This window comes from Staurois parvus, unplaced genomic scaffold, assembly GCF_062004578.1.
Source record: "Staurois parvus isolate SC_StPar_1 unplaced genomic scaffold, SC_StPar_1.0 ptg001328l, whole genome shotgun sequence".
Lineage (NCBI taxonomy): Eukaryota > Metazoa > Chordata > Amphibia > Anura > Ranidae > Staurois > Staurois parvus.
In genome coordinates, this window is record NW_028319124.1 from 6,924,466 (window position 1) to 6,939,063 (window position 14,598).

The window sequence follows — 14,598 nt, forward strand, 5'->3', positions numbered from 1 at the left end:
AGTGGCTTTGTGATGCATTCTCACAGTCCTAACCATATCCAGACAATAGTGAACAATACAAATACTGAAATATGGAAAACCAGAAAAGGTTCCTTGCAGGACAAGGCCATCAGTTCAGACACTTGCCTGGTAGAGGTAATGGCTACAAGAAACACCACCTTGTGGCTGGAAGTAGAGGGATGAATGTCTCTAAAGGGTTCAAACAGCTGTTCCTAAAGCACAGAGAAAACCAGATTCATATCCCACAGAATCACAGGGGGAATGTACCGGGTGAGCCATGTGGGAAACACCTTGTATAAAAGGACTTAATCAAAAAGAGTGAGAAGACAAAAGTATCTGTAACAGAACAGAAAGCACAAACACTGGTCCATACCCAGCTGCAGGAAGGAGAGTATTTGTCCCACGGAGTAACTCCTAGGATAAGCCTGAGACACACACCAAGTGAAGTATGCCTCCCATGTCCGATAATGGACCTTGTGAAAAGTAGACCTTTCTAGCTTTTAGCACCTTGCAAGCGCATACTCAGAGATGCCCTTTTCCCACAGGTCCTGGACTTCAACAAGCATGCCATTAGAGCAAGCAACCGGGAAGCAGGAGGGCAAATCATTCCTTGGGACAAAAGATCCCGACTATCTGGCAGAGCCAACAAAGCAGTTGCCAGGAGTCTTGCCAGGTTGTTGCACCACATCCTTTTGAACCAATTTGGAGCGATGAAAATTATCATTCTTGTTATCTATCTTCTTCCAGCAAAGTAGTTTTGTGATTAGGTTTTAAAAGGGAGGAAATGCATATTTCAGGGTGTACTGATCCAATGGAGCCATCACAGCATCCACTTCTTCCACTAGAATATCCCTGTACATTGAGACAAAATTGTGCAGTTTGCGGTTAAAACTGGAGGCCAAGAGATCTACATCTGGCCTCCCCAACCTGCAACACAGATCTTGGAACATCTCAGAGTGTAGGGGCAACACCTGTGAGTCCAGGCACTTTTGAGTGAGGAAGTCTGCCTGTCAATATGCCTCAAATGTAAATTGCTGACAAGGCTGGAATGTGAAGTTCAACCCAGGACAGGGTCGACCTCTGGTTCTTCTCCACTGGCTGATGTACAACACTACTGTAAGCATTGTCCACCTGAATCTGGATCAAGTTACCCTTTAGTAAGATGGTCCAATGCTACAGAGACAGCCAAAGAACCCAAAGTTCCATTATGTTGACAGGAAGACAAGACTCCTTTTATGACCAAGTCCTCTTCACCAAAAGGGTGCCTGGGACTCCTTCCCAGCCCGAAAGGTTGGTGTACATCACAAGGGTCCTCCAAAAGACATGAAGTACTTTCCTGATTCCTGAGCCAGCAGGCCAGGGACAACCTGGTTTTCATTGATAGAAAAATCGATCTTTCCATAGACTGGATTAATTTATCCCAGGGATGACAAAATGTTGCATTACAGAGGTCTGGAGTGAAACTGGGCACAATGGACAGCCTCAAAAAAGAGGCAACCATCAGACCCAGGACTTTCATGGAAAGAGTCAAATGGCATCTGAACTTGAGTTCAAATCTGAGACTATGGTGTCTGAAGTTTTTCCTGTGGAAGGAACACTTTGGCTTGAGCTATGTCCAGGGATAGAACCAGATATTCCAAATGATAAGTCAGTTCCATTGACAATTTCTGATGTTTCAGGATCCATCCAAATTGCTGCAACATCTGTATGGTAAACATCATCTGACAGAGTCAACAGTTGATCGTTTTCCTCAACAAGCAGTTTTCTAAGTATCCCAAAATGGGGATATCACAAAAGCACTGCAAGGCTCGAACTGGGGTCAGCAATTTAATGAATACCCAAGGTGCAGCCGAAAGGCAGGGCCATGAGCTGATAGTGCGGCAGCCGTACAGCAAAGTGCAGGTATCGATTCCGCTAAATGCATTGAGGCCTGGCCGCTGTCGTCACTTCCAATCTCTGTTGTACATCACTTCCGGTGATTTGGATTCAGCCTGTGGAACGCATGCCAGTTCAGACACTCAAGAGTGGTGGAGCTTACTGGTTTATATCGACACCATGCAGTTATTTCAGTGCCTGAACGCATACATAAGTATATTTCCATTTTTATTCTTTGCACTTTTAATAAAATATACTCCATGGGAGAGGCCTCTTTTTTCTAAATGTGTGTACGGTCATACTGTATTATGCAAAAAGAAGACCCCGATGACGTCCACTTCCTCCTTGAACTTTTTGGTTATGTGATATGCACGAATTGATGGAGATCTGGTAAGCTTTCAATCTTACCACACGTGGTGGTGAATTGGCATTGAGTGAATTTCACACAAATGTTGGGCATACAGTTGAGTGAAGTTTTATGGAAAATCATTGGATGGACTATGATTTGTTTATGGACACTATGACGCAAATGACCTATGTTGATTATTATTAGAGGTTATTATTAAAAGGTTTATGTATTTTTTGTTGAGTGGTATTGAGCAGCTTAAGTGGGAATAGCGCCTTTTTAATATTGAAAACTTTTTCACACATATGTAAGATGTAAGCTTATACAAGATTTTTGTTATTGGGTTAAGATATACTTTAAAAGTGCATCAATAGATCGAAGAAAGAATCTAATAAGTTGGGCTATAGGCAGATATATTGTTTTGACCATAACCAACATCATCTAGATAACAAGTGAAATCTCCCAACAGATTTTGCATCCTGCATGTATTTTAAGGATTTTTTTGGCTAGGGTGCAGCTTTTATTTTGTAAACAGAGAACAATATTACATCTTTTGTGAAACATTGCTTCTAAAAGGACATATTAAATGTAATTGACAATGGCATTTGTCACCTGGTTAGCGTGAAAGTGGTTTAGCCAGCGTTCGATATGAGTGGAGTACCATCCTGGGACCAGGCACCTGTTCTGTAGAGCTCTTAACTTTGGAGGAGTGTCAGACCCAGCAGTAATGACTTCTTGGAAGGTATATTTGAGGGCCACAGGGTCATCATGGGCTCTCTGGTGCTAAAAAGAAAATACAAACATAAAATTAATTTGCTGATCTCTAAATGATCTTACAAATTTTTGTGGGAAAAAGTTTTTCTTTGTTTAAATGACTTATACTAAACAGGCATTAAAAACCTTTGTTAAAGGTTGTCGTTGCCCAGCCAGAGTGAGGGGTTCAAAAATATTGATGGCGAGATGTAGTTTCAACATTACAAATACTGACACTATGTTTTTAGCATTGCTGAAGATCAAAAACTCTGTAAAGCAGCACAAGTATATAGGAGCCCTAAAGCCGCACCCCCCCCCTTCCCCCAAAAAACCCACTGCACCCCCTTACAAATAGAACAAAAAAAAAACGCTGCATATCAGTGTGTTAAAAAAAATAAAAAGAGACCACCTCATTACCCAGTCTTCTACCACCACCACCACCCACCACCTCCCCTGCAGCTCTGATCTCAACTACAGCAGGTGACAAGCTGCTTGCCTCCCCACTCACTGCAAAATCTTTTTCTTGGAGCCTACTGGAAGACACTGGATGTTTTAACCTTTGGGTTACAATGTTGCCTACAGGAGTTTTGGACACTGGCAAAAAAAAATATGTAGGAGAGCCCAGGCAATTTCTATTATCAGCATGTCAGTTTTGTAGCAACGCAATAGACAGAGCATAATCTTAAGTACAGAGGGGAATGACCTGTGTCCCTTAATTAATTTAAAGAAAAGGATTTTACAGCAAGTACAAAAATGCAATTTTCCTCATCATTCACTGAGAGACACAGGAAGACTTTAAGCTTTAAGATACCCAAAAGCAGTCCAATGGAGGTGTGGGTAACAGCAAACAATTACTAACAAGCCCCCCCAAAAAACAACAGAAACACTCGGGTCTGCCTGCAGCTCAAAGAGCTATCTGAAGGTCTTTACGCCCAAAAACTTACATCAGATGAGCCACCTAGAAATGGTGGAGCAAGAACCTGGGGTCTCTCTGGCACTACAAAAAGGTATCAGTCTTCCTAAACGAAGCAGTGGCTGACAGACTAACAGCCCAAACCATATCCAGACAATGGAGTGAAATTCCCTTTTGGCAAAATGAAGCTGGACAGGACAGGAGAACAATGCCCTGATTGAGGTAAAAGGCAGGAACTACCTTGGGCAAGAAGGAAGTCCTGGGCCTCAATACCACTTTGCCCCTATGCAAAACCAGAAAAGGTTCTTTGTAGGGTAAAGCCACCAGTTCAAACACTTGTCTCATAGAAGTGATGGCTACCAGGAATACCACCTTGTATATGTGAATAGCGAAAGTAATATCTCTAATTAGTTCAAACTGTGGTTTCTGATGCTCAGAGGAAACAGATTAAGCACCCACTGAGTGACAAGGGAACAAACAGGAAGAGCAACATGGGAGGCTCCTTGTACAAAGGTCTTAATTAGGGAGTGTGAGGACCGTGGTCTCTAAAACAGAACAGAAAGTGCATAAATCTGGCCCTTGATAGAGTTGATTGTGCTGAGAGCCAAATGCTCAAATGCTGGTCCAGGACAAGCAGCAGGAAGGAGAGGATTTGTCCCATGGAGAAACTCCTAGAGTGGAAACTTCAAGACTAACACCATGTCTACTTTCTATGTCCGATGATAAAGATTTTGGTAAGTAGTCATCCATGCTCTTGGCATTGTAAGAGAATAAGGACCTAAAGATGTCCCACTGTCTCCCAAAACCAGGGCTATGACAGCCTTGTTACTAAATCCAGTGCCTGTGAAGCAGGACATTAAACCTGAGACAAAAACATTCTGACAATCTGGAAGAGCCCATGAAGCATCTGTCAGAAGTCTCACCAGATCGGTGTACCATAGCCAGCCTACAGCAGTATGGATCACCGGAATGCTTCCATCTCAATCCTGCAAAGCATACAAGGAAAAAGTTTCAGGGAAGGAAAGGCGTAGATTAGGGTTCACTGATCCCATGGAGCCACCAGAGCATCCACTGCTCATGCTAGAGGATCCCTGTACCTGAAAACAAACCGATTTTGTTGTTGAACCCCCAAATCCCTCAGGTTCAGGCTCTGTTGGCTAAAGAAGTTTGCTCCCCAATTGTCTATGCCTGGGATATTAATGGTGAACAAGGCTGGAACATGAAGATTTGCCCAGGACATGATCCAATCTACCCTTTTGCCTTGGTGAGGCTTCTTATTCCCCACTTATGATTGATGTACGCTAGCATTGTGTTGACCAACAAAATCAGGACTGGATAACCCTCCTGTTCGATGGTCCAATGCTGCAGAGACAGTGAATCACAAGAAGTTCCAGGACACTTATTGGGAAAAGAGACGCCTCTGACAACAAAGTCCCTATACTGACAGGGTGCCCAGGACTCATCCCCAGCCCAATAGGCTGACATCTGTCTTGAGGATCTTCTAATATATCGGAAAGAAGGGACTGACAATCTTGGTACCAAACAAATCAGTCTATCCACGAACGTTATTGACTTGTTCAACAATGACCAAATGTTGAATTGTAGAGGTCTGAAGTAAAACTCAGCAAATGGATCAGACCTAGGAGTCTCATGGAAAAGAGATAGAGGGCTACTGGACTGAAGAGCTAAAATCTGAGATCAGAGAGTCTGAAATTTTTCATGTCGAAGAAACACTCTCGTCTATGCGGTGTCCGGGACTATACCCAGATATTCCAAAAGATAAAGGTTCAGGATTCATCTGAACTGCTGCAATGTCAAATCCATGATGCCCAACAAAGTCTGCTCCAATTGTTCCCTCAACAGAAGTTAGTCTAAATATCTCACAATGGGGATGCCACGAGGAGTCCAACAGGGCTAATACTGGGTATAGCTCCTTGGTGAACACCCAGGGTGCAGAACACAGGCTATAGGGCAGGGTCATGGTAATGTCAGGGTCCCACATCACAATGTAGAAAAACATTGATACAATGGAAGAATGGAAACATGTAAATGGATTCCTTTGATATCCACAAAACACCAGAAAGATGATAACAGACCTAGTGTTTGGTTTGTTTGGCAAAGTGACAGACAGGATGGGGTAGAAGAGAATGGTGTCCTATAGAGGGCATCCAAATGCCTATCGGTTGGGTTCTTAAAGGCAGGTGCATCTTCACCAGAATAGTAATCATAAGTGGGAACAGACTGCTTCTGCACTAAAACCTCTCTATACAGACGCAAGTCTAATAACTTATCAGGAGGTTTCTAATGCCTGTAGAGAAACAGTTGGAAAAGTGGATTTTAGTAAGTTTAAATGACCCAAGGCTTGAAACAATAGTGATAGAAGCAACAGACCGAACCACTGGTTTAAAAATGGTGCATACAGCATCCATATGAGCCAAAACAATGACAGACACTTTTTGGCAGACTACAATAGCCACATTGTAAGATTTGTCTACTCACTATGTTTAGTGTGAATGGGAGAAATCTGTTGAATTTCAGCCTGCAAGCTGAACAAAAAAAATCTTTATCAGTTTATGGCCAACTTAAGAGCAGAGGATAACATGACTCCAGGCTACAGACACCAGTGCTGCCAGTAGGTGCGCTGCAAGCAGCCCCTGAAAAATTAGTAGAAAATGAGCTGGGAGCACCCGGTACAGCTGGGATGTTCTCCCCAAAGCTCCAAAAGGACCCCCTTACTCCTTGCCAAGCTGCATGGCCAGGAAAAAGAGCAGGCTGCGTGCAATAATCCATCCAGCAGATGACGCCAGAGCTCAGTCCCACAGTGTAAAACCATTGCAAAGCAAAAACGGTGGGAATGGAGAATAAATATGTCAGCGACCTACATAAATAAGGCAATGTCCTGGTGCTCAGCCTGACCAGCCAACTCACTAAGAGTGTTTTCAGAAGAGGGAAAATGCTGAGGCAATGCAAGCAGCTGTGGGCATGAAAACTGTGCTACCGCTATCTCTAATTACAGTGGTCTCCAAACTGCGGCCCGGGGGCCGGATGTGGCCCTTTGTTTGCCTATATCTGGCCCTTCAGGCATTTTTCCTCCCACTGACATCAATGATGGGGCATAATTCCTGCCGCTGACATCGACCATAGGCACTATCATTCCTATTGACATCAACAATCAGGAACATTTCCTTCTACTGACACCAATAACAAGGCACTATTCCTCCGACACCAAAGATTGGGGAAGAAAAGATAGGACGTTGCTCACTCCCACTGGTCACAGTCTGGCTCCCCTAAAGTTTGAAGTATGGTACACTGGCCCTTTGTTTAGAAAGTTTGGAGACTGTCTTTTTAGAACAGAATCTAGAAAGTGCCCGATGCAGAACCCAGTACCTGAAGGTCACTTCCAGACTATTCCTGCAACATCCAGCCAAGTTGGTGGGATACAGTACTCCAACAGCCAGACTGAGAACATCCATGAGAGTCTTGATTTAAATTTAAAAAAATAAAAATTGAAGAAGAAAATAAGGGGATAGCAAAAAACAGGTTACTCATTAACACTGCAAAGCTGAAGAAAGACATCCATTCTCCTAGGACATTAGCAGGGGCGGACTGACAACTCATGGGGCCCCCGGGCAATAGAGGATCATGGGGCCCCTGTGTCCTTGCCCAAACTCAAAAAAGCCTATGAAAAAGGTACCAGGGCCATCTCATGGGGCCCCCTACTGACCCCGGGCCCTCGGGCAGTGCCCGAGTTTCCAAATGGTCAGTCCGCCCCTGGACACTAGTAAAACTGAGGTATGCTGATAGGAGGGATTATCCTGGGCTGACCTATTGTCTTTTTGTTTGCCAGTGTCTAATCCTCCTGTAGGCTGCAGTATAACGTGAATGTTAAATATGTCCATCAATGGACAATACATTTTTCTGGTAAACTAGATTAATCAATAATGTAAAAAAAAATGAAATAACACTGTTGGTCTATACATTTGTAATAGCAAAAATACAATAGAAACTTGTATTAGCCACCTAACAAATAAGTTACCTGATACCAGGAGTAAGCGCGGTCTGCAGGATTAATAAGGATGGTGATGAGTTTAGCTTTGGTGAGCAGTGCAGCCACACGCCTGGGAACTACTTCGGAATCAAAGTAGTTGGCGCTCTTCTCAAAGTACAAGTCTGAAGTGGTGTTGGATGGAATGGGAAAAAACTCCATATACCTGGAAAAACAAATACACATATTCATTGCTGTTAAGATTTAGAATGACAGTCGCTTGCCTCATACTATAAGCTAGGAATGCACCAGTGACTGCCAGATAGAGAAACATTTTTTACATTTTGCTATACACATTGCAGGATCTTTAAGGGGATAAAACACAAGGAATAAGCCTAGCCAGGTATGCTCATTTTTTCACATATACTTCATCAGACCTAGTGTTTTTGTTTGGAGGGAAGAACCCCTTTTCAACATAATTCTAAGTATTTAGGGCTTGTTAACCATTGTTTACTATGTGCCTTGTGCACACAACAATGCTGTGTTGAGGGAGGTTGCATTTTTATAGAGCACAACTCATGTACTGTGGTGCATAGACTTTAATCAAGTGTTGTTTTGTGGCACTTTAACCACTTGCCTACTGGGCACTTATAACCCCTTCCTGCCCAGGCCGGCTTTCAGCGCTGTCGCAATTTGAATGACAATTGCATGGTCATGCAACACTGTACTCATATTAAATTTTTATCATTTTTTTACACAAAATAGAGCTTTCTTTTGGTGGTATTTACTCACCGCTGGGTGTTTTATTTTTTGTGCTATAAACAAAAAAAGAGCAATAAAAAAGTTTTTCTTTGTTTCTGTTATAAATTTTTCTCCTGCACTGATGTGCGTTGATGAGGCTGCACTGACAGGCAGCACTGATATGCAACAATGATGGGCAGCACTGACTGACGGCACTGCTGGGTGGCACTGATGGGCACAGGTGGGAGGCAGTGCTGGCTGGCCCTGCTGGGCACTGATCATCAGGGCACTGATTATCAATCCCCTGATTGGTGCCGATCCGTCCTCTGACAATTTCTGGCCATCGGCAGTACTTTCCTCACGCTGAAAGTGCAGCCGATAACCGGCAACTGCATTTACCTGTGATCTGCTGTGTCATTGGACACAGCTGATCACGTGGTAAAAGGCCACTGTGATTGGCCTTTTACGACATCAAGTGAGCAGCTGTGTCCATAGGACACAGCGATCACAGGGATCGCCTATGGCAGTGGTTCTCAACCTTTCTAATGCCGCGACCCCTTAATACAGTTCCTCATGTTGTGGTGACCCCCAACCATAAAATTATTTTCATTGCTACTTCATAACTGTAATTTTGCAGTGGGGAAGAATAGCGCCCCATCGTTGGTGTCAGTGGGGGGAATAGCGCCCCATCGTTGGTGTCAGTGGGGGGAATAGCGCCCCATCGTTGGTGTCAGTGGGGGGAATAGCGCCCCATCGTTGGTGTCAGTGGGGGGAATAGCGCCCCATCGTTGGTGTCAGTGGGGGGAATAGCGCCCCATCGTTGGTGTCAGTGGGGGGAATAGCGCCCCATCGTTGGTGTCAGTGGGGGGAATAGCGCCCCATCGTTGGTGTCAGTGGGGGGAATAGCGCCCCATCGTTGGTGTCAGTGGGGGGAATAGCGCCCCATCGTTGGTGTCAGTGGGGGGAATAGCGCCCCATCGTTGGTGTCAGTGGGGGGAATAGCGCCCCATCGTTGGTGTCAGTGGGGGGAATAGCGCCCCATCGTTGGTGTCAGTGGGGGGAATAGCGCCCCATCGTTGGTGTCAGTGGGGGGAATAGCGCCCCATCGTTGGTGTCAGTGGGGGGAATAGCGCCCCATCGTTGGTGTCAGTGGGGGGAATAGCGCCCTATCGTTGGTGTCAGTGGGGGGAATAGTGCCCCATCGTTGGTGTCAGTGGGGGGAATAGTGCCCCATCGTTGGTGTCAGTGGGGGGAATAGTGCCCCATCGTTGGTGTCAGTGGGAGGAATAGTGCCCCATCATTGGTGTCAGTGGGAGGAATAGTGCCCCATCATTGATGTCAGTGTGGTGGAGGGGGAAATAGTGCCCCATCTTTGGGGTCAGGGGGGGGAATAGTGCCCCATTGTTGGTGTCGGTGGGGGGAGGAATAGTGCCCCATCGTTGGTGTCAGTGGGGGGAATAGTGCCCCATCATTGGTGTCAGTGGGGGGAATAGTGCCCCATCATTGGTGTCAGTGGGGGGAATAGTGCCCCATCATTGGTGTCAGTGGGGGGAATAGTGCCCCATCATTGGTGTCAGTGGGGGGAATAGTGCCCCATCATTGGTGTCAGTGGGGGGAATAGTGCCCCATCATTGGTGTCAGTGGGGGGAATAGTGCCCCATCATTGGTGTCAGTGGGAGGAATAGTGCTCCATCATTGATGTCAGCGTGGTGGAGGGGGAAATAGTGCCCCATCTTTGGGGTCAGGGGGGGGAATAGTGCCCCATCGTTGGTGTCGGTGGGGGGAGGAATAGTGCCCCATTCTTGGTGTCAGTGGGGGGAGGAATAGTGCCCCATCGTTGGTGTCAGTGGGGGGGAGGAATAGTGCCCCATCGTTGGTGTCAGTGGGGGGGAGGAATAGTGCCCCATCATTGGTGTCAGTGCGGGGGGGGGGAGGAAATAGTGCCCCATCATTGGTGTCAGTGGGAGAAATAGTGCCCCATTGTTGGTATTAGTCACACAAATGATGGGGCACTATTCCTCCCACTGACACCAATGATACTTACCTTGCTGACCCCTGCTCCAGCCTGGGCTCGCTCTCTCACTTACCTGTCAGCTGTCTTCCTTCTCTGGCCGCTCTCCTCTTCACTTACTCCGGCAGTTCCCTCGATCTTCTCTACGCGCGCTGCCGCTCGGCTCCTCCTCTCCAAGCTCCACCTCCTCGCCGGTGATTGGCCGCCTGTGTGCCTCTCCTGAGCTACAGTTCCGGTGGCCAATCAGCGGCGAGGAGGCGGAGTTGTTGAGGAACAACTCCTGGGACACGAAGGAAGCTCTCTGGCCTGCCCTGATGCTTGAATTCGTTGTATGAGGGGAGTTATTGGAGTGTTACTTACTGCCTGGAGGAGGATCAAGGTCGGTGGAGGCAGTGGAGGAGATTAATATCTGGCAGAGATATATATATAAAAAGCTCTGTGACCCGCAAGGGTCGAATGTGGAAGGTGAGGGGGCATTTCTGCTATTGAGGGGAGTCACGTCAAGATTTTCACGAAGAGCACTATTGTAGCATGGAGTGACATTATTTGAACACTTTTCTATAATTTTGCACAGTGTGGCATCACTATTTAATTTATTGTAATTAATATTTCATGTAAATTGGTATTATTAATTGTATTTTAGTATCACTTTTGCACAGTCTAAGAGATATTAGTTGTTTATCACTATATCACCAGGGATATATTATGTATATATGAAGATATTGCACTAGTTTTTCATTCATTATTATTTATATTATTATTATTATTTGTATATCTGCATAGCTTAAGAGTTATCATTTGGGTATCATTATACCACTAGGGATGTGATATTTATATATGGGGATATTGCACTAGTTTTTGATTATTTAAGTTGAGCGCTTCACCACTTATATTATTTTTGTTTTACATATCTTGCGGTATAGAGAATTAGGTGATAGCAGCTAACTCACTAGGTTCTGTGGAGCGCAGGGGGATTTCTGTATATTTATTTCTGCGGAGTTGTTGAGGGATCCCGGAGGTGTGGCCAGGTGACAGGGCAGCGTGTCATCCCGCCCACACATCGACTGAGTCAGAGGAGCGGTGTCTCGGTTCCTAAGACCATCGGAAATATGTGTTTTCCGATGGTCTTAGGCGACCCCTGGGAAATGGTCGTTCGACCCCCAGGTTGAGAACCGCTGGCCTATGGTGTGCGGGAGGACGTCATATGACACCCTCCCAGAATTGGACAACCGCGCTGTAGCCATCATTCGCCTATAGCGCGGTTGGCAAGTGGTTAATAAGATTAAAAAAAAAAAAAAAAAAAAAAAAAAACTTATTGAACAGTGCCTTGCAATTTAACAATACAAAGCGCCGAGCTTACACAATGGTTTTAGTGTTGGTGTGAACAAGCCCTTTCAGCAATTAATCTGTCCCCCATCCACCGAATTACACTCAAAAAACAGATGTGTTTCTATGTGAGTCAATGTGTATTTTGTCATGCTTTAATCTGTGTTTTTCTGCATTTTAACACCCTCAAGAATGCACCAAAGCACAAGTATGTTTTTTGAATGCTTCAGTCTAAATGAAGCCTCAGTACATTGTTTTACTAACAAAGACTGGCAAGATAAAAATGGAGGCAGTATACCAGTCAATCCCCTTGTGGTAATTCTGCCCATTGAAGAACTGGATCTCCTCAAAGGTCTCCGAACTAGGATAGTTACTGCTCAGGTCTGGGTGCATTCCTAGGAAGAGGTATAATGCAGTGGTTCCTGGGAAGGCAGAGAACAAAATGATTCAATATTGCAATCCCATTAACTTTCTGTTAATATTACTAGAATGACAAACACAAATATGGCCCCATATAAAAAGTTGCTTAGAACGTTCGAAGAATGGTCTATAGACTAGATAAAGAGACATTTTTTACAATTTTACACTTGGTCACCTGTGTCTGTTGGTAGTGTCATAAACAACATTGAATATACATGTAATAAAGAGAGACATTCAAATTATGATTTCTTATTACCCTGGGGAAACAACAGTGACCAGCTTAAAGGATAAGTTCACCTTTAACCAAAAATAATAAATGCACTTTTTTGCAGGTAAAAAATTGTGGTTTGTTTTTTGTTTTGTTTCTGGAGCCTCTAAAGCATTTCACCTCTGACCTGTCAGTAAATATCTGCTTGCCTGTACGGGATGTACAAGCAAGCAGATACAATGACAGGAAGGCTGAATGAACTACCATGACACTGTGGAGCACCGTGGTAGTTCATTGACATCTACAATCCGACAGCCACAAAGGCTTCTGGAACTTGTAGTTTTCCCATTCACAGAATAATGTGAAAGTCACACGGCCGGGTGGCAGCAAGTGGGGGGGGGGTGGTTGGGGGAATGGGGTTGAGGGAGGAGAAGATCCCCCGCTAGCTGTCACAATGGAGATGGGTGGGGTGAGGGTGCCGATCCATTCTTAACATGTTACACCCTGACTGTGGGTTTAATGTGTTATGAAAGGTGGACTTATCCTTTAAAACTTTCTAACTCATCTGTTATTTTTCCCAAGATCTCTTGGCCATCCAAGTCTTCAGGCAACCAGACAGACATATATAATAGGGCCTAAAATTTGTAGACAGCTATGTGATGCCAACATTTTATTTATATTTAACATTTTTTTAAGGAAGGCCCTATTGCGTTTTCCTGTGCACAAATCCACCACCATAACCATAAAGGCATTGTTTATTGTGTTTGGTGTGGAGGAACTCAATCGGCTTGCATAGAAACCTGACCTCAACTCTATGAAAAACTATTAGATGAACTGGAGTGCTAATTGCAAGCCAGGAGCTACAATCCAAACTGCTGTGGAAGCCCTTCCCAGAAGAGTAGAGGCTGTTATACCTACAAAGAAAGGCCAACTCCATATTAATGCCTATGGTTACGAAATTAGATGTTAGGGATTTCGGAAATCTACGTACAACGTGCGCTCTTACACAGATTTCAATCAACTTTTCTACAAATTATATATTATTACAAAAATATATAAAATAAGCTGCCTTGTATTCAACACGGAAGAACATAACCTTTTAGATGAAAGCATATCACTATAGGGAGGGTTTGAAAGAACTGACACTGTTGGTGTTGCCTATAGCTAGCAAGCTGGAACTATTCACTTTCAAATGTGTTAGTGGTCACTGTTGCATTATTAAAGGGGCTCCTCTCCTTGTGATTCCACAACATTACCACTGTCATTTTTACTAAGTAAAATAGAGAACAACATTGGAATGCTGTTGCCATCAGATTGCCATCTACACTGCATGGCATGGGCCAGGTTTCCTCAATCTAGAGGCTGAAATTTAATGCATTTGGCCCCTTTGGTACTTATTATGTGTCCCTCAACAGCTAGTGGTCAGTGTTTTTCCTCCCTAGATCCTTACTCCAGCAAACAATGAAAAATATTAATTTTACTGGTTTTTCGTAGAAAATTTTGATTTCGTACATCAATTACTTTTTTCTGTATGGTTCTTACACTTTGCTGCATTTTATTTCTGTGTTCTTTTACAATGGATCTTGCTTAGAGGAATGTGGCATCTGGAACTTTTAAAGGAGTTATTGGGAGCCCATTTGGGAAGAATTAGTTTGCCAAGGTCACATCAGTGATCTTTAGTGATCTCATGTAACATGTTCCCAGTTTCTGACAGTCTCCTGTTATCCAATTTCTCCTGCAGCATATCTGCATTCTTTGGCCATCTCCTATAGGATGTTTACATCTCTGACAGTTTTCTGTAGCATTATATACATTGAATTTTACGTGTGGCCCTTGGTGATGTCAGGGGCTGTACTCAAGTCAAGTAAGTTGTTCACCTCTGATCAACACTCTCACACATAACAAACATCCACCGCAGCTGCCACACTTCCCAGCAGCTGTGCCAACCAATCAAGTGCTTCACATTCATTCTGGTCCATGGTCAGTCTATAACTGACAACTCTTCTTTTCTCACATTATT

At 44.3% G+C, this 14,598-nt stretch overlaps 1 protein-coding gene across 1 annotated transcript in view; it reads right to left on the reverse strand.

Moving 5' to 3' along the window:
* Positions 1–14,598, reverse strand: part of NDST1 (N-deacetylase and N-sulfotransferase 1) — a 184,907-nt gene that overhangs the window by 9,530 nt on the left and 160,779 nt on the right. The window contains exons 10-12 of the mRNA XM_089661331.1: positions 12,249–12,372; positions 7,924–8,098; positions 2,834–3,004 (exon numbers count right to left, since the gene is read on the reverse strand). Of these exons, the coding sequence (XP_089517457.1) occupies positions 2,834–3,004; positions 7,924–8,098; positions 12,249–12,372 (470 nt within the window). The remainder of the gene's footprint in view (positions 1–2,833; positions 3,005–7,923; positions 8,099–12,248; positions 12,373–14,598) is intronic.